Raw genomic sequence first — 17,803 nt, forward strand, 5'->3', positions numbered from 1 at the left:
TTTATGGAATAACAAGCTAATTTATTTCAACAATCTACTCCTCTATTTACTTTTGTGTATGTATTGATGATATAACTACTAACGTAATGGTCTTGTTCAAATAGGATTACATTTGTGATTGAGTTTAACCATCAAACTCTTTAAGAAAAAGATAAAGTGCAGGCAAAGTTGATTTAATGGCATAAAGACAACAGCAATTTACTTGTGATATACACGGCACAGCGAAAAGTATGTGAACACCTGCTCGTCGAACATCTCATTCCAAAATCATGGGCATTAATAGAGTTAGTCCCACCCTTTTTTCTAACAGCCTCCTCTCTTCTGGGAATGCTTTCCAGTAGATGTTGGAACATTGCTGCGGGGACTTCCATTCAGCCACAAGAGCATTAGTTAGGTTGGGCACTGATGTTGGCCAATTAGGCCTGGCGTGCAGTCAGCGTTCAAATTCATCCCAAAGGTGTTTGATGGAGTTGAGGTCAGGGCTCTGTGCAGGCCAGTCAAGTTCTTCCACACCGATCTCAACCAACCACTTCTGTATGCACCTCTCTTTGTGCATGGGGGCATTGTCATGCTGAAACAGGAAAGTTCTTCCCCAAACTGTTGCCACAAAGTTGGAAGCACAGAATAGTTTGCTGTAACGATTTCCCTTCACTGGAACTATGGGGCCTAGTCCGAACCATGATAAACAGCCCCAGACCATTATTCCTCCTCCACCAAACTTTACATTTGACACTATTCTTTCAGGCAAGTAGCATTGTCATTCATCCGTCGGACTGCCAGATGGTGAAGTGTGACTCATTGGGGCAGGGTAGCCTAGTGGTTAGAGCGTTGGTCTAGTAACCGGAAGGTTGTGAGTTCAACCCCCCGAGCTGACATGGTACAAATCTGTCCTTCTGCCCCTGAACAGGCAGTTAACCCACTGTTCCCAGGCCGTCATTGAAAATAAGAATGTGTTCTTAACTGACTTGCCTGGTTAAATAAAGGTAAAAAATAAAAAAAACTCCAAAGAACGTGTTTCCAATGTTCCAGAGTCCAATGGTGGCGAGCTTTACACCACTCCAGCCGATGCTTGGCAATGCGCTTGGTGATCTTAGGCTTGTGTGCGGCTGCTCAGCCATGGAAACCCATTTCATGAAGCTCCCGATGATCAGTAATGTGCTGACGTTGCTTCTAGAGGCAGTTTGGAACTCGGTAGTGAGTGTTGCAACCTAGGGCAAACGATTTCTACGCGCTACTCGCTTCAGCACTCGCCAATCCTGTTCTGTGTTGCCTACCACTTTGCAGTTGGGCTGTTGCTCCTAGACATTTCTACTTCACAATAACAGCACTGTGTTGATAGAGGCAGCTATAGCAGGGCAGAAATATGAAGGAGAAAAAAATGACTTTGGAAAGTCACAGGGCTCTTCAGTACGAGCCATTCTACTGCCAATGTTTGACTATAGCAATTGCATGGCTGTGTGCTCGATTTCATACACCTGTCAGCAACGAGTGTGCCTGAAATAATCGTATCCACTAATTTGAAAGGGTGTCCACATACTTTTGGCAATGTAGTGTACATTGAATGGCAAAAAGGAGATGTGAAAAACTAACAATATAGTAAATTAACCTTAGTGGGAATAAAATTGTAGTTTTAGACAAGTATTGTTGTCCATCTATGCACTTGTCTATTTTCCATGGAACTCATTAAGAAGCCTTGGCTGCAAATTTCCACCTCTGTAGCCACTGCTGAAAAGTCAGTCCCCCCTTGCGCATGTCAGGCAGAGCAAACTGAGAAGGCTGATCCCACCTGCAGACAGAACAAATAAATTAATTGTCAATTGTCTAGCTGGTGAATAATATTGAGGTTTAATAAAAAGGGAGCTCTATGTGAGAAAGATTTGATGGGAACACTTACCAATAGGAAATGGCAGTCTTGACCTGATTCCCATAAGAAAGGCCCTGTGAGCAGCACTGGGTGAGCTCCCAAACCCTGGGTAACAAAGACTGAAGCAGCTCCTTATCTTCCTCCAGGACACGTAGCAGGAGGGCTAAGAAGAAATAAAGAAAAAGGAGATTAAAGGGAGACGAAGATATCAGTCAGACATGTAAAACTGAATGGTTAACCAGGTAAAGAGCAGTGATAGTGTGATTGGAGTCTGATTGAATGGCATCTAGCTATCCCATTTGTTAGTTTGCAGCTTTGAACTCTATAGAAGACCTGTACCTTGTTGGTCAGGTGCCGGTAGCAGCGCTCCTTGCTTCTCTACATTTGCTAAAGAGGAGGAGTGAAATTGCAGCAAACGACGCAGAAAGCGAAGCTCCAAATGCTGGGATAGAGCTTGCGAGTACAGTTCCTCAGGGGCCTGGCAGAGAAACAAAGAGACAGAATAGAGAATATATAAATAAACAGGATAAGAGCAAAAAGCAAACCTCTAGGTACATAAATGGTCATGGAATAATCTGTTAGGACTCACCCTGTACATTGGAAAAGCCATGCTTTGACACAGATTGTGGAAGGGCGAGGAATGCAAGCGATGGATAGATAACCACGCAGCTGGAATTCTCTGCTCGCTGAAATGTATAGCAGATGACAGAACTTAAACATCTGAAAAATCTCGAGCATTTTTTCTCAGCCAGACCAATTACTAAAAACATGTTTTATTTTAATTAAATAGATAAGTCAGTTAAGAACAAATTTGTATTTACAATGACGGCCTACCAAAAGGCAAAAGGTCTCCTGCGGAGATGGGGTCTGGGATTAAAAATAAATAAAAATATAGGATAAACACACATCACGACAAGAGTTAACACAACTGTACATAAAGAGAGACCTACAATGACAACACAGCATGGTAGCAACAACATGGTTGTAGCACAAAACAGGGTACAAACATTGTTGGGCACAGACAACAAAGGGCAAGAAGGTAGACAACAATACATCACACAAAGCAGCCACAACTGTCAGTAAGAGTGTCCATGATTGAGTATTTGAATTAAGAGATTGAGATAAAACTGTCCAGTTTGAGTGTTTGTTGCAGCTCGTTCCAGTCGCTAGCTACAGCGAACTGAAAAGACGAGCGACCCAGGGATGTGTGCTTTGGGGACCTTTAACAGAATGTGACTGGCAGAACGGGTGTTGTATGTCTAGGATGAGGGCTGAAGTAGATATCTCAGATAGGGGGGAGTGGGGCCTAAGAGGGTTTTATGAATAAGCAACAACCAGTGGGTCTTGCGAAGGGTATACAGAGGTGACCAATTTACAGAGGAGTATAGAGTGCAGTGATGAGTCTTATAAGGGCATTGGTGGCAAATCTCATGGCCGAAATGGTTAAGATCATCTAGTCCGACGAGAACACCCTTACCTGCCGATCTATAAATTATGGTCGCCGTAATCTAGCATGGGTAGGATCGTCATCTGAATCAGGGTTAGTTTGGCAGCTGGGGTGAAAGAGGAGCGATGACGATAGAGGAAACCAAGTCGATTTAACTTCAGCCTGCAGCTTTGATGTGTTGAGAGAAGGACAGTGTACCATCTAGCCATACTCCCAAGTACTTATATGAGGTGACTACCTCAAGCACTAAACCCTCAGAGGTAGTAATCACACCTGTGGGGAGAGGGGCATTCTTCTTACCAAACCACATAACCTTTGTTTTGGAGGTGTTCAGAACAAGGTTAAGGGCAGAGAAAGCTTGTTGGACACTAAGAAAGCTTTGTCAGGGAGGGGCCAGCTGAGTATAAGACTATAATCTGCATATAAATGGATGAGAGCTTGAGCTATGTTGTTGATGTAAATTGAGAAGAGCGTGGGGCCTAAGTTGGAGCCTTGGGGTACATCCTTGTTGACAGGCAGTAGCTGAGACATCAGATTTTCTGACTTTATACACTGCACTCTGAGGTAGTTAGCAAACCAGGCCAAATAACCCTCAGAGACACCAATATTCCTTAGCCAGCCCACAAGAATGGAATGGTCTACCGTATCAAAAGCTATGGCCAAGTCAATAAAAAAATCAGCACAACATTGCATAGAATCAAGGGCAATGGTGACATCATTGAGGACCTTTAAGGTTGCAGTGACACATCCATAATCTGAGCGGAAACCAGATTGTCTATAGTATTCTCTCTGGTATGCAAAGAAAGCCAGTCAGTTGATTATTGACAAGTTTCTCCAACACTTTGATAAACAGGGCAAAATAGAAATAGGCCTATAACCGTTAGGATCAGCTTGATCTCCCTCTTTAAATAAATGACTAAGAGTGGCTGCCTTCCAAGCAATTGGAACCTCCCCAGAGAGGAGGGACAGGTTAAAAAGGTCAGAGATAGGCTTGGAGAGTGTAGGGGCAGCAACCTTAAAGAAGAAAGGGTCTAAACTATCTGACCCAGATGATTTTTGAGGGTCAAGTTTAAGGAGCTCCTTTAGCACCTCGGACTCAGTGACCCCCTGCAGGGAGAGACTTTGTAGCTGGGCAGGAGAAAAAAAATAGGGAGGAGCATCGGGGCTAGTTGCACTGGAAATGTTGGACGGGCAAGGAGGCATGGCTGAGTTAAAATGGAATCCTGACTAATTTAAGTGTTGATTAAAGCGCTCAGCCATGTGCTTTCTTGTCAGTAACAACCACATCATCAACTTTAAGGGACATGGGCAGCTGAGGAGGAGGGTTTATTCTCCAGGTCTTTAACCATTTTCCAGAACTTCTTGGGGTTAGAACCACAGAGAGAGAACTGCTCCTTAAAAAAAATATCTTTGGCCTTCCGGATAGCCTGAGTGCACTTAGTTCTCATTTGCCTGAACGAGAGCCAGTCAGCCTTATGATCAGAAGATGTCAACTCACCCATCAAACACCAACAAATGGGAAGCTCTTACCCTTCAATGAGCCTGCGATCAAGTGTTACTAGTGACACGTTTCCAAACTGTCTGGCCTCCTGGGACACAGAGTTGCGAAGCCTATTGGCTGCTGAAAGAACTTCACCAAACTGGGGAGTCAGTTTTCCCTGGATAAACTGGCCAATCTGGGGTCAGACAAGAGAGGAACAGGTTGAGTTAGATGGCCACTGTTTACACAGTATGCATTAGAGTACACAGAAGCATATAGAGGGCCTACCTCCTTGTGCACGCGAGTCAGTTCAGTCTTAGCTGTTGAATTCCCCTTGATCAGACCTCTTGTCTGTTCCTGCCTGACGTCCTATGAAGAAAAACATGACAAAAGTGTGTCACACTTATTTAGGCTAACATGTGGCAAGTGGTGAAATGCTGTGGTGTTGTGTGTGGAAGACAAAGGTAGAAATACAGACTGCAAAAAAACAGTACATTTCCTCACCACAAGCTGTCTGAAGTCCGTGATGCTCTGCCATTGTCTCCGCAGGTTGCGAAGGGCCTCCTGTCTGTCCCTGGCATGTTGCTCCATTTCAACACACTGGTTTCGCACACCATCTCGCACTGCTGCCTGCATCACACACTGCATCTCCAGCTCAAACACTGACCTGGGCAGGAGGGAAACATGTGAGAAAAGAAACCAGAGCATTTTGATGAATTGACATGACTTCATTAGAGGCTGAGCAAGTTTATTAATGACAAAACAAAAATGTTGTGGAAAAAGCCAATCTGTAGTGCAGACTTACTGCGCCAGGGCTTGGGTTTGAGATTCCCCGCCAAGCAGCTCCAACTCTGCCTCATTCTTTCGGGCATGAAGCTGGGTCTTCAGCTGTTGAATTTGTGAACGCGTTTGAGCCAGTTCCATCAGACTCTGTTCCACCTCCTCCCAGGCTGACTGCAAAAGGATCAGACACAGATATCAACTACAGCAACAGTGAACTACAGTACTGTTCAAGCCTATGCAGTGTCTTTACCCCATGTTGGTATTTTAGTGTAAAATGAAATGTGTGTAAAGCACCTGTAAAAGACTCTTAACGGGTGGTAGCTCTTCCTCTTCTTTCGAGATGTCTAACAGGTGATTACTCTCGTAGCGAAACCTAAAACAAAACAGATACATTTGACCTTTAATTCCAATCCATGCAGATTTTTGTCCAGCCACATTTAATATAAAAAAAACTATTTACCGTAATGCAGCAACATCATGAGCCACATCCAATGAGGCAAGCTTCTCCTGCAATGTAATTTCCTGTCCCAAGGCCAGGTACTGCAAGGCTGACAGCACTTGGTTTGGAGGATAGCATCGCAACAAGTCCTATAAAAATTATAATACCATTCTCACTCAACTGAAGCAAATATGAAACAGATCGTTATGTACATTGTCGTCGGGAAAGTATTTAGACCCCTTGACTTTTTCCACATTTTGTTACGTTAAAGCCTTATTATAAAATGGATTAAATAAAACATCTCAGCAATTTTGACACAATACCCCATAATGACAAAGCGAAAATAGTTCACATTTTTTAAAATAAATATAAAAAATGAAATACCTTACATAAGTATTCAGATCCTTTGCTATGAGACTCTTAATTGAGCTCAGGTGCATCCTGTTTCCATTGATCATCCTTGAGATGGTTCTACAACTTGATTGGAGTCCACCTTTGGTAAATTTAGTTGATTGGACATGATTTGGAAAGGCACACCTGTCTATATAAGGTCCCAGTTGACAGTGCATGTCAGAGCAAAACCCAAGCCGTGAGGTCAAAGCAATTGTCCGTAGAGCTCCGAGACACTATAAGAGCTCTAGAGTTCCTCTGTGGAGATGGGAAGGAAGGACAACCATCTCTACAGCACTCCACCAACCAGGCCTTTATGGTAGAGTGGCCAGACAGAAGCCACTCATTAAAAAAGTCACATAACAGCCTGCTTTGAGTTTGCCAAAATGCACCTAAAGACTCTCAGACCAGGAGAAGATACTCTGGTCTGATGAAACCAAGATTAAACTCTTTGGCCTGAATGCCAAGTCTGAAGGAAACCTGGCACCATCCTTACGTTGAAGCATAATGGTGGCAGAATTATGCTGTGGGGATGTTTTTCAGCGGCAGGGACTGGGAGACAAGTCAGGATTGAGGCAAAGATGAAAGGCGCTATGGAGCAGGTTAGGACCTCAGACTGGGGTTACGGTGGGGTTAAGGTGTGTTAGGGTAGGGTTAAGGTGTGGCAGGGTAGCCTAGTGGTTAAAGCGTTGAACTAGTAACCGGAAGGTTGCAAGTTCAAACCCCCGAGCTGACAAGGTACAAATCTGTCGTTCTGCCCCTGAACAGGCAGTTAACCCACTAGGACGTCATTAAAAATAAGACTTTGTTCTTAACTGACTTGCCTAGTTAAATAAAGATAAAATAAAAAAAGGTTTACCTTCCAACAGGACAACAACCCTAAGCACACAGCCAAGACAACGCAGGAGTGGCTTCGAGACAACTGAGTAAAGGGTATAAATATTTATGTACATGTGATATCTCTTCTAAAAACCTGTTTTCGCTTTGTCATTATGGAGTATTGTGTGTCGATTGATGAGGGAAAAAACTATGTAATCAATTTTAGAATAAGGCTGTAACGTAACAAAATGTGGAAAAAGTCAAGGGGTTTGAAAACTTTCCGAAGGCACTAACTAGATACAAACAACAATGCAACTTACCTCCACAGCACTTAACCAATGGTGAAATACTGCAGTTCTCTGTTCACGAGTCAAGCTGAAGACAGAGAGTCAATGATGATTTAGCAATAGAAGAATGCCATGGATGACTCTGGTTCCTATATAAAACCATCTGATAATTCTTACTGTGTGGCAGTGGAGGATGCCATTTTCAGCTCACTCTCTTGTAAAGACTGGAAGAAGAGGAGTCTTTCATCACACAGCTCTCTCACATTACGCTAAGGAGGAAGAGAAAGACGATTAGTCCAATACAAAACCATCACAGATTATATCTTATAAAGCATCATCATAAAAAATTAAGTAAAATCACTTACCAGAACCTGAGGCTCTGCTCCTGTTGGGTTGAGATAGTCCCCACTGCTATTGGAGGCTTCATTTCCAAACACCACCTCCAGCTCTGCCTTCCTGCAAAACACAACAAAAGCAAAGAATGGATTTGGGCTGGGTTTGCGGCATTAGAATGTATGTAGAAGTGTGTTAAGAAATGGTAAGGGTAAACAGAGGCTCTAGCAAGCACACCTAGACAGCTGCTCCAGAACCTGGGAGTGTCCACTGATTTTGCTGGTATCCTCTGAGAGAACCTGGCGCTCATTCATGCAGCGCTGCTTAAAGGCCTGTAAAAGCAGCTCCCTGCGTTGGTTCTCCTCCACCATTTCCCAGCTCCAGTTAATGGACTCTTCTACTCAATACAAAAGAAACGTTACAGCACAAAATGTCACAGCAAAAGGCGTCATCAACATATCAGCATATACAAACCTAGCACAATTTAGGATGTGGAAAACCAAATTATACAGTGGGGTCCAAAAGTATTGACACCCTTGATAAAGATGATCAAAAGTGACAAACAATTCAAATAGGCTCAGTAACATCTTCACAAGGTGAGGTTATGAAAGGTATTGAAAACAGGGGTGTCAATTTTGACCCCTACCTTTTAGAGAAAGAAAATATGACTTGTTACAAAATCTGAGCAATTGTAGTTGTGTAATATAATTTCCCAATTTTTTAGAGCATACAACATAGTTCAGTATTTGAATTATACATTTTTTACAGCCATTTTTTGCCTATTTCAGACCCCACTGTATGCCTATTTGTTAAAAGGCTAACCTTCAGTAACTAGCTGTGCTTCAGTCCCATTGATTTGAGAGTCCAGGTGGTTGAGTTCAGCTCTCAGCTCCTCTATCTGCTCCTGAAGCTCAAGCCGCTTAGCAGCATCACTCTGCCCCGCTACCTTTTTTAACTGCACACAAATACATAATGTAATAAAAATAATGTTCACACAGAAAACATAATGCTAACTGACAGTCTAAAAATGGTGATACTGTACCTACAGTGCATTAGGAAAGTATTCAGACCCCTTGACTTTTTCCACAGTTACATTACAGCCTTACTCTAAAATTGATTAAATATTTATTTTGACACACAACACCCCCATAATGACAAAATGAAAACAAGTTGAGACATTTTTGCAGATGTATAAAAAACAACCCTAATACCTTATTTACATAAGTATTCAGACCATTTTCTGAGGCTCAGGTGCATCCTGTTTCCATTGATCATCCTTGAGATGTTTCTACAACTTGATTGAAGTCCACCTGTGGTAAATTCAATTGATTGGATAGGATTTGGAAAGGCACACACACCTATCTATATAAGGTCCCACAGTTGACAGTACAAGTCAGAGCAAATATCAAGCCATGAGGTCAAAGGAATTGTCCGTAGAGCGCCGAGACAGGATTGTGTCGAGGCCCACATCTGGGGAAGGGTACCCCAAAAAATTCTGAAGTGTTGAAAGTCCCTAAGGACACAGGGGTCTCCATCATTCTTAAATGGACGAAGTTTGGAACCACCAAGAGTCTTCCTAGAGCTGCCCGCCCAGCCAAACTGAGCAATCGGGGGGGAAGGGTCTTGGTCAGGGAGTTGACCAGAAACTGATGGTCACTCAGAGAGCTCTAGTTCCTCTGTGGAGATCAGAGAAACTTCCAGAAGAGCAACCATCTCTGCAGCACTCCACCAACCAGGCCTTTATGGTAGAGTGCCCAGAAAGATGCCACTTCTTAGTAAAAGGCACATGCCAACCCAAAATTGTGCCGGAAGAAATGGCAGCAGTTTTACGGGAGCCCAATCAATTGTACTGTTATGTTGTTTTTTATGCGTTATTTGTAACTTATTTTGTACATAATGTTTCTGCAACCGTATCTTACGGCAGAAAAGAGCTTCTGGATATCAGGACAGTGATCACTCACCTCAGATTAGACAAAGATTTTTTCACCAACAAGCAAGACTCACATGATATTCTCCAAACACCCAGCAGGGCCGACATCCCCAGTTATTCACAAGAGGAAGTGACGCAGGTACAGAAGACGAAGAGCCGGATGCCTCGTCAGGACCCGCAGAAGGCGAGTAGGAAAGCTACTGTTACCGTCAATATTACTCGCCAACGTGCAATCATTGGACAATAAATTAGACAAGGTACGATCACGAATATCCTACCAACCGGACATCAAAAACTGTAATATCCTATGTTTCACGGAATCGTGGCTGAATGACGAAATGGATATTCAGCTAGCGGGATATACGCTGCACCGGCAGGATAGAACAGCATACTCCTGTAAGACGAGGGGGGTCTGTGCATATTTGTAAACACCAGCTGGTACATGAAATCTAAGGAAGTCTCTAGATTTTGCTCAACTGAAGTAGAGGATATTGTGATAAATTGCAGGCCACACTACTTGCCTAGAGAGTTCTCAGCTATACTTTTCGTGGCTGCTTATTTACCACCACAAACAGATGCTGGCACTAAGACCGCACTCAGTCAGCTGTATAAGGAAATAAGCAAACAGGAAACCACTCACCCAGAGGCGGCGCTCCTAGTGGCCGGAGACTTTAATGCAGGGAAACTTAAATCAGTTCTACCAAATGTCTATCAACATGTTAAATGTGCAACCAGAGGGAAAATAATTCTAAATCACCTGTAATTCTAGATCACCTGCACAGAGATGCGTACAAAGCTCTCCTTCGCCCTCCATTTCGTAAATCCGACCACAACTCTATCCTCCTGATTCCTGCTTACAATCAAAAATAAAAGCAGGAAGCACCAGTGCCTCGGTCTATAAAAAAGCCGTCAGATGAAGCACATGCTAAACTACAGGACTGTTTTGCTATCAGACTGGAACATGTTCCTGGATTCTTCCGATGGCATTGAGGAATACACCACATCAGGGTAGCACTCCAGGGCGGCAGGGTAGCCTAGTGGTTAGAGCGTTGTGCTAGTAACCGGAAGGTTGCAAGTTCAAAACCCTGAGCTGATAAGGTACAAATATGTCATTCTGCCCCTGAACAGGCAGTTAACCCACTGTTCCTAGGCCGTCATTGAAAATAAGAATGAATTGCCTAGTTAAATAAAGGTGAAATATATATTTTTTTAAATCACTGGCTTTATCAATAAGTGCATCGAGGACGTCGTCACCACATTGACTGTACGTACATACCCCAACCAGAAGCCATAGATTACAGGCAATATTCGCACTGAGCTAAAGGGTAGAGCTGCCGCTTTCAAAAATACAAAAGGGAAGCACAGCCGTGAGCTGCCCAGTGACACGAGCCTATCAGACGTGCTAAATCACTTCTATGCTCGCTTCGAGGCAAGCAACACTGAGGCATGCATGAGAGCATCAGCTCTCCGTAGCCGACATGAGTAAGACCTTTAATTAAACAGGTCAACATACACAAAGCTGTGGGGCCAGACGGATTACCAGGATGTGTGCTCCGGGCATGTGCTGACCAACTGGCAGCTGTCTTCACTGACATTTTCAACATGTCCCTGATTGAGTCTGTAATACCAACATGTTTCATGCAGACCACCATAGTCCCTGTGCCCAAGAACACGAAGACTCACGTCTGTAGCCATTAAGGCTGGTAATGGCTCACATCAACACCATTATCCCAGAAACCCTAGACCCACTCCAATTCGCATACTGCCCAAACAGATCCACAGATGACAGTGCAATAGAGATGGCATCCTTTCCCAACTGGACAAAAGGAACACCTATGTGAGAATGCTATTCATTGACTACAGCTCAGCGTTCAACGCCATAGTACCCTCAAAGCTCATCACTAAGCTAAGGAACCTGGGACTAAACAGCTCCCTCTGCAACTGGAACCTGAGCTTCCTGATGGGCCACCACCAGGTGGTGAGGGTAGGTAGCAACACATCTGCCACGCTGATCCTCAACACTGGAGCTCCCCAGGGGTGCGTGTTCAGTCCCCTCCTGTACTCCCTGTTCACCCACGACTGCATGGCCAGGTACAGCTCCAACACCATCATTAAGTTTTCAGACGACACAACAGTGGTAGGCCTGATCACCGACAATGAAGAGACAGCCTATAGGGAGGAGGTCAGAGACCTGGCCGGGTGGTGCAAGAACAACCTATCCCTCAACGTAACCAAGACTAAGGAGATGATTGTGAACTACAGGAAAAGGAGCACCGAGCACGCCCCCATTCTCATCGACGGGGCTGTAGTGGAGAAGGTTGAGAGCTTCAAGTTCCTTGGTGTCCACATCAACAACAAACTAGAATGGTCCAAACACACTAAGACAGCCGTGAAGAGGGCACGACAAAGCCTATTCCTCCCCAGGAAACTAAAAAGATTTGACACGGGTCCTGAGATCCTCAAAAGGTTCTACAGCTGCAACATCCAGAGCATCCTGACCGGTTGCATCACTGCCTGGTACGGCAATTGCTCGGCCTCCGACCGCAAGGCACTTAGTAGTGCATACAGCTCAGTACATCACTGGGGCAAAGCTGCCTGCCATCCATGACCTCTACACCAGGTGGTGTCAGAGGAAGGCCCTAAAAATTGTCAAAGACCCCAGCCACCCTAGTCATAGACTGTTCTCTCTACTACCGCATGGCAAGTGGTACCGGAGTGCCAAGTCTATGTCAAAAAGGCTTCTCAACAGTTTTTACCCCCAAGCCATTAGACTCCTGAACAGGTAACCAAATAGTTACCCGGACTATTTGCATTGTGTGCACCGCCCCCAGCCCCTCCTTTACACTGCTGCTACTCTCTGTTTATCATATATGCAGTCACTTTAATTATACATTCATGTACATACTACCTCAATTGGCCCGACCAACCAGTGCTCCCGCACAGTGGCTAACCGGGCTATCTGCATTGTGTCCCACCACCCCCTCTTTTTACGCTACTGCTACTCTGTTCATCATATATGCAGTCACTTTAACCATATCTACATGTACATACTAACTCAATAAGCCTGACTAACTGGTGTCTGTATAAAGCCTTGCTACTGTTATTTTCAAATGTCTTTTTACTGTTGTTTTATTTCTTTACTTAACTACACACACACCTTTTTTTCACACTATTGGTTAAAGCCTGTAAGTAAGCATTTCACTTTAAGGTCTACCTGTTGTATTCAGTGCATGTGACAAATAAACTTAGATTTGATTTGGGAGATTTGAATTATGGTGGTGGCAGCATCATGCTGTGGGGATGTTTTTCAGCAGCAGGGACTGAGAGACTCATCAGGATCGAGGGAAAGATGAACGGAGCAAAGTACAGAGAGGTCCTTCATGAAAACCTGCTCCAGAGCGCTCAGGACCTCAGAATGGGGCAATGGTTCACCTTCCAACAGGACAATGACCCTAAGCACACAGCCAAGACAATGCAGGAGTGGCTTCGGGACAAGTCTCTGAATGCCCTTGATTGGCCCAGCCAGAGCCCGGACTTGAACCCAATCGAACATCTCTGGAGATACCGTAAAATAGCTGTGCAGCTACACTCCCCATCCAACCTGACAGAGCTTGAGAGGATCTGCAGAGAAGAATGTAAGAAACTCCTCAAATACAGGTGCCTAGCTTGTAGCGTCTTACCTAAGACTCGATGCTGTAATCCCTGCCAAAGGTGCTTAAAGTACTGAGTAAAGGGTTTGAATACTTATCTAAATGTGATATTTCAGTTTTTGTATTGTCATTATGGGGTATTGTGTGTGGCTTGAAGAAAATAAGGCTGTAATGTACCAAAATGTGGAGAAAGTCAAATGTTCTGAATACTTTCTGAATGCACTATATATCAAATTATCTAGCTAATTGTTAGAAAATATTGGGTGTACCTCCTTATCTTGTAGAACTTTGTACCTGAGAGATCACAATGTCAAGGAAAGGCTTGTGGGCAATTCCATGGTAACGGAATTACGCATCGACTCATTTTTATTCATTTTAAAATGTATGCCAAACCAAAAAAACATTGATTTCAAAGTTGTTTGTTTGTATTTTTACGATCGTGTCATCGATGCAACTCCCCAACGGGCTCAGGAGAAGCTAAGGTCGAGTCATGCGTCCTTTCGAGACATGACCCGCCAAACCATGCTCCTTAACACCTGCCAGCTTAACACGGAAGCCAGCCGCACCAATGTGTTGGAGGAAACACAGTTCAACTGACAACCCGAAATAAGCCTGCAGGCGCCCGGCCCGACACAAGGAGTTGCTAGAGCGCGCTGAGCCAAGCCCCACCGGCCAAACCCTCCCCTAACCCAGATGACGCTGGGCCAATTGTGCGCTGTTTGGTTACAGCCGGTTGTGACACAGCCTGGGAATGAACCCGGTCTGCAGTGCCTTAGACCACTGCGCCACTCGAGAGGCCTGATTTCGAAGTTAAACCATACAACTCTATGCACAAGGACTGCTTTAAACCATTTCTACTGAACAAATTTACCAAAATTATTTTGTGATTGAACCGTAAAGATGTGAAATTTGTTATTGGAATTCTGGTAAAATCTTCCTCAGGTTTTTATGTGACCACATTTTCCAAAAACTCTGGGGAGGGTCAGCTATGACATGGTACCTTGGGGAATTTTTTTAAATATATATTTTTAAACTTTTGGTTAAACTACAGTAAATTAAGTGGATTTACACCCGGTAACGGAATTACGGTTATGAAATTACATAATGACTCCCTGATCTGTACAACACAAATGCATATTTCTAGATATGAATGTAATTTCTCATGTTTCACAAGTATGGACAGTGCTACACAGCAGAGCACAGAGTACAATACAATACAGCAGACTAGGATTCTGTACATGCAGTACAGTAGTTTAATATACTGTACTCTGCTGTATTGTACTCTACTTACTGTACTGTGCAATCCAAACTTGTGACACATAAGTCTATGATAGGTTCAGATTTGGTCCAGTCCGTCTGTCTTTGGATGTTAACATCAAGGCCAGGGTGGACTGAGCAAATTTTAACGTCCATGGACGTCCGGTGTCAGTCAGTGCTCAGTGGGTGAGGATGCTGGTCACAGTAAATGGAAAGAGAGGGGTTTTCACAGGTATGTGTCAGTAAGAGCTGACAGAGGTGACATTAACTGGAGAGTGAGAGAAAGGCTGTCCAGACTTGGTTTAAATGCCATACAGAAAGAAAAGTTATCAGCTGAACATAACAGTATGCCCATGTAAGATGGGACAATGGCAGGTGACCCATCTGTGGTTTCTGACTATTATGATTTCCCTATTATAGCCAATTCAGTGTCATTACTGATTTTTGCATAATTCCAGGAAATACACATTTGAATCACTTAATAAATCACAAAGAAATAACAGCAAAATCACTAACTAATTGGCAGGTCTATCATTACTTGTTACTTCTGTGAACTTTCATTTTCCTCACTTCTCATAAGGGAGAAATTATAAAATTACTTAGATGCGTGGGTTTTTGGTGACAGAATTACAACGCACAAGGAAATATTTATTCAACTTAAAAGGTAAACAATTTCTCCAAAACTAAATATAAGTGTTGATATTAGCTGGCAGTGGTCTTTACTTGTGTTTCTATGCATTTCTGATAACTTTTGAAACCATTTCTGGTGGATGCTTTGCAAGACCCATTTTCCATGTTTATCAAGAAATCATAGTCTTTGCTTATGTGTAATTTTTAAGATGTCAAATTATTTTAAAATGTACCTATGCCTCCGTTGCCCAAAAATATAGACTTTAGCTTTTCATTTGACACCCAATTTGATATGCTCCTTTGAACTTCACATGTTGGAGCTCATGGGTCCTTTTCGATGGAAATGCCCTTGTACAAATGTCCATAGAACAAAACCTGTGAGTGTCATATTGGTATCAGAGAAATTAGGCAGTTACCCTGACAATAGAGTCGGTTTCATCTCCAAGACAATGAAATTACCCGTTGTACATAGCTCAAGAGAACAAAACCAAAGGATACCACTGAAGATTTCCACGCATAACCCTGACATTCCTGCAAAGAGAAAGGAATTACATCAAGATATTGGAAAAGCAAACTTATTACAAAACAAAGTCATCGTTGACCAACAAAGTATACACAAATATGTTGTAAAAACATGTCTGCATACCCACCTCTGATTGAAAATATGTTGTGTGACATATCTCCATATTGAGGCTCCTGGGCCAACACATAACCTGAATCAAAACAAACCATATACTTGTGTTAACTCACTGATGGTCCATATTAGTTAACTTAGTCTGCCACGGTCGCTATGGAAAGCTGTAGCTGTGAACTAGCTAACGTTAGCTAGCTAATAGTCGACCAACTAAACTTCACTTGGTAGTGTGGCGAATAGTGTGGGCAGACGGGAACGCCGATAAAAATGATTTCAGCACCCAAATAGGCCGCAATTACACAGAACAATCGTAAATCACTGAGTTTAATTGGCTAGACAACTACATGAATTGTTACCAACAAAAATCAATGAGGAATAGCTCAACAAGGCCAAAAAGTAGCACAGCATAGGACATTGATGAATGACGTCGTTACCTACGTTTTAAAGTAGTTGTCGTTTGGGAGACTTTGGGGTGGTAGATTAAATTCTTCAATCGCCCACCGCTTTAGTTCCCGCAGGAGGGTCCTGTCCCCCATCCTTACCTTAGTCGAAACTAGCGAGGCGTTATCTAGCTAACGACGTTAGAAGGGTAACGTATTTATTTATTCTAAATAAAATGGCTCTGGCTGCCCGTATCTACAAGAAAACTCACCAAAAACGAATACTATCACGTACATATGTTAGCTTGCCAGGTGCCTGTAATAAATAGTAAGCAGGCTAAGTACTTTGTTTTCAAGTGTATGACTGTCAAAAATATCACAAGAAAAGTTCGTCTTTGCTCTGTTGGTCATTTATTAAGATTTCCCATAAAACACTTTTCTGCCAGTAATTTACAAATGGTTCAACTTCCCGCTCGCTCTGCACCATATCCGGTGACTTATTCGATGAGGTTTAACGGCGGTTGGCATCCAATATGTTGCATTACCGCCACCTACTAGACTGGAGTACAACTCCCTTATGCTTTGCTTGAAAAAATTATAAATAAACAAATACCCTACCATCTAACACAACAATTACCCCCCAAAAAACAAATCTAAATGTTTTGAAATAAAAATAACACCCCACTACACTATAAAAGCAGGAAGCACCAGTGCCTCGGTCTATAAAAAAGTAGTCAGATGAAGCAGATGCTAAACTACAGGACTGTTTTACTAGCACAGACTGGAATATGTTCTGGGATTCTTCCGATGGCATTGAGGAGTACACCACATCAGTCACTGGCTTTATCAATAATTGCATCGAGGACGTCGTCCCCACAGTGACTGTACGTACATACCCCAACCAGAAGCCATGGATTACAGGCATAATTCGCAGCTAAAGGGTAGAGCTGCCGCTTTCCATAGCGACCGTGGCAGCTTATAAGAAATCCCGCTATGCCCTCCGACAAACCATCAAACAAGCAAAGTGTCAATACAGGACTAAGATCGAATCATACTACACCGGGTCTGAAGCTTGTCGGATGTGGCAGGGGTTGCAAATGATTACAGACGACAAAGGGAAGCACAGCCGAGAGCTGCCCAGTGACACAAGCCTACCAAGGCGAGCTTTGAAGCAAGAAACACTGAAACATGCATGAGAGCATCAGCTGTTCCGGACGACTGTGTGATCACGCTCTCCGCAGCCGATGTGAGTAAGACCTTTAAACAGGTCAACATTCACGAGGCCGCTGGGCCAGACGGATTACCAGGACGTGTACTCCGAGGATGCGCTGACCAAGTGTCATCACTGACATTTTCAACCTCTCCCTGTCTGAGTCTGTAATGCCAACATGTTTCAAACAGACCACCATAGTCCCTGTGCCCAAGAACAGTAACCTGCCTAAATGACTACTGACCCGTAGCACTCACGTCTGTAGGCAAG

At 43.4% G+C, this 17,803-nt stretch overlaps 1 protein-coding gene across 2 annotated transcripts; it reads right to left on the reverse strand.

Moving 5' to 3' along the window:
- Positions 1 to 1,085: 1,085 nt before the first annotated feature.
- Positions 1,086 to 17,099, reverse strand: LOC112248306 (HAUS augmin-like complex subunit 5). 2 transcript variants are annotated; one of them, XM_024417221.2, is made up of 19 exons: positions 16,382 to 17,099; positions 15,960 to 16,022; positions 15,808 to 15,840; positions 13,692 to 13,716; positions 8,665 to 8,797; positions 8,080 to 8,239; positions 7,875 to 7,965; positions 7,687 to 7,778; positions 7,543 to 7,597; positions 6,035 to 6,162; positions 5,869 to 5,947; positions 5,597 to 5,745; positions 5,296 to 5,458; positions 5,080 to 5,160; positions 4,842 to 4,987; positions 2,454 to 2,550; positions 2,204 to 2,342; positions 1,895 to 2,027; positions 1,086 to 1,786 (listed from the first exon to the last, which is right to left on the reverse strand). In XM_024417221.2, exons 1-19 carry the CDS (start codon positions 16,477 to 16,479, stop codon positions 1,684 to 1,686), a joined length of 1,968 nt encoding a protein of 655 aa, XP_024272989.1. In that variant the 5' UTR covers positions 16,480 to 17,099; the 3' UTR covers positions 1,086 to 1,683. The 2 variants fall into 2 exon arrangements, with proteins under 2 accessions (XP_024272989.1, XP_042172645.1); XM_042316711.1 differs by lacking the exons at positions 13,692 to 13,716; positions 15,808 to 15,840; positions 15,960 to 16,022; positions 16,382 to 17,099 and adding an exon at positions 9,054 to 9,091.
- Positions 17,100 to 17,803: the final 704 nt, after the last annotated feature.

This window comes from Oncorhynchus tshawytscha, linkage group LG01 (assembly GCF_018296145.1).
Source record: "Oncorhynchus tshawytscha isolate Ot180627B linkage group LG01, Otsh_v2.0, whole genome shotgun sequence".
NCBI lineage: Eukaryota > Metazoa > Chordata > Actinopteri > Salmoniformes > Salmonidae > Oncorhynchus > Oncorhynchus tshawytscha.

What these genes read in the sequence shown, in the direction of transcription:
- LOC112248306 (XM_024417221.2), bottom strand. Translation starts at nt 16,479, where the DNA reads ATGGGGGACAGGACCCTCCTGCGGGAACTAAAGCGGTGGGCGATTGAA. An exon ending in AACGACAACTACTTTAAAAC is followed by an intron (nt 16,023 to 16,381) that starts GTAGGTAACGAC and finishes GTTTTGATTCAG; the next exon opens with GTTATGTGTTGGCCCAGGAG. An exon ending in ATTGGTTAAGTGCTGTGGAG is followed by an intron (nt 6,163 to 7,542) that starts GTAAGTTGCATT and finishes TAATTTTTATAG; the next exon opens with GACTTGTTGCGATGCTATCC.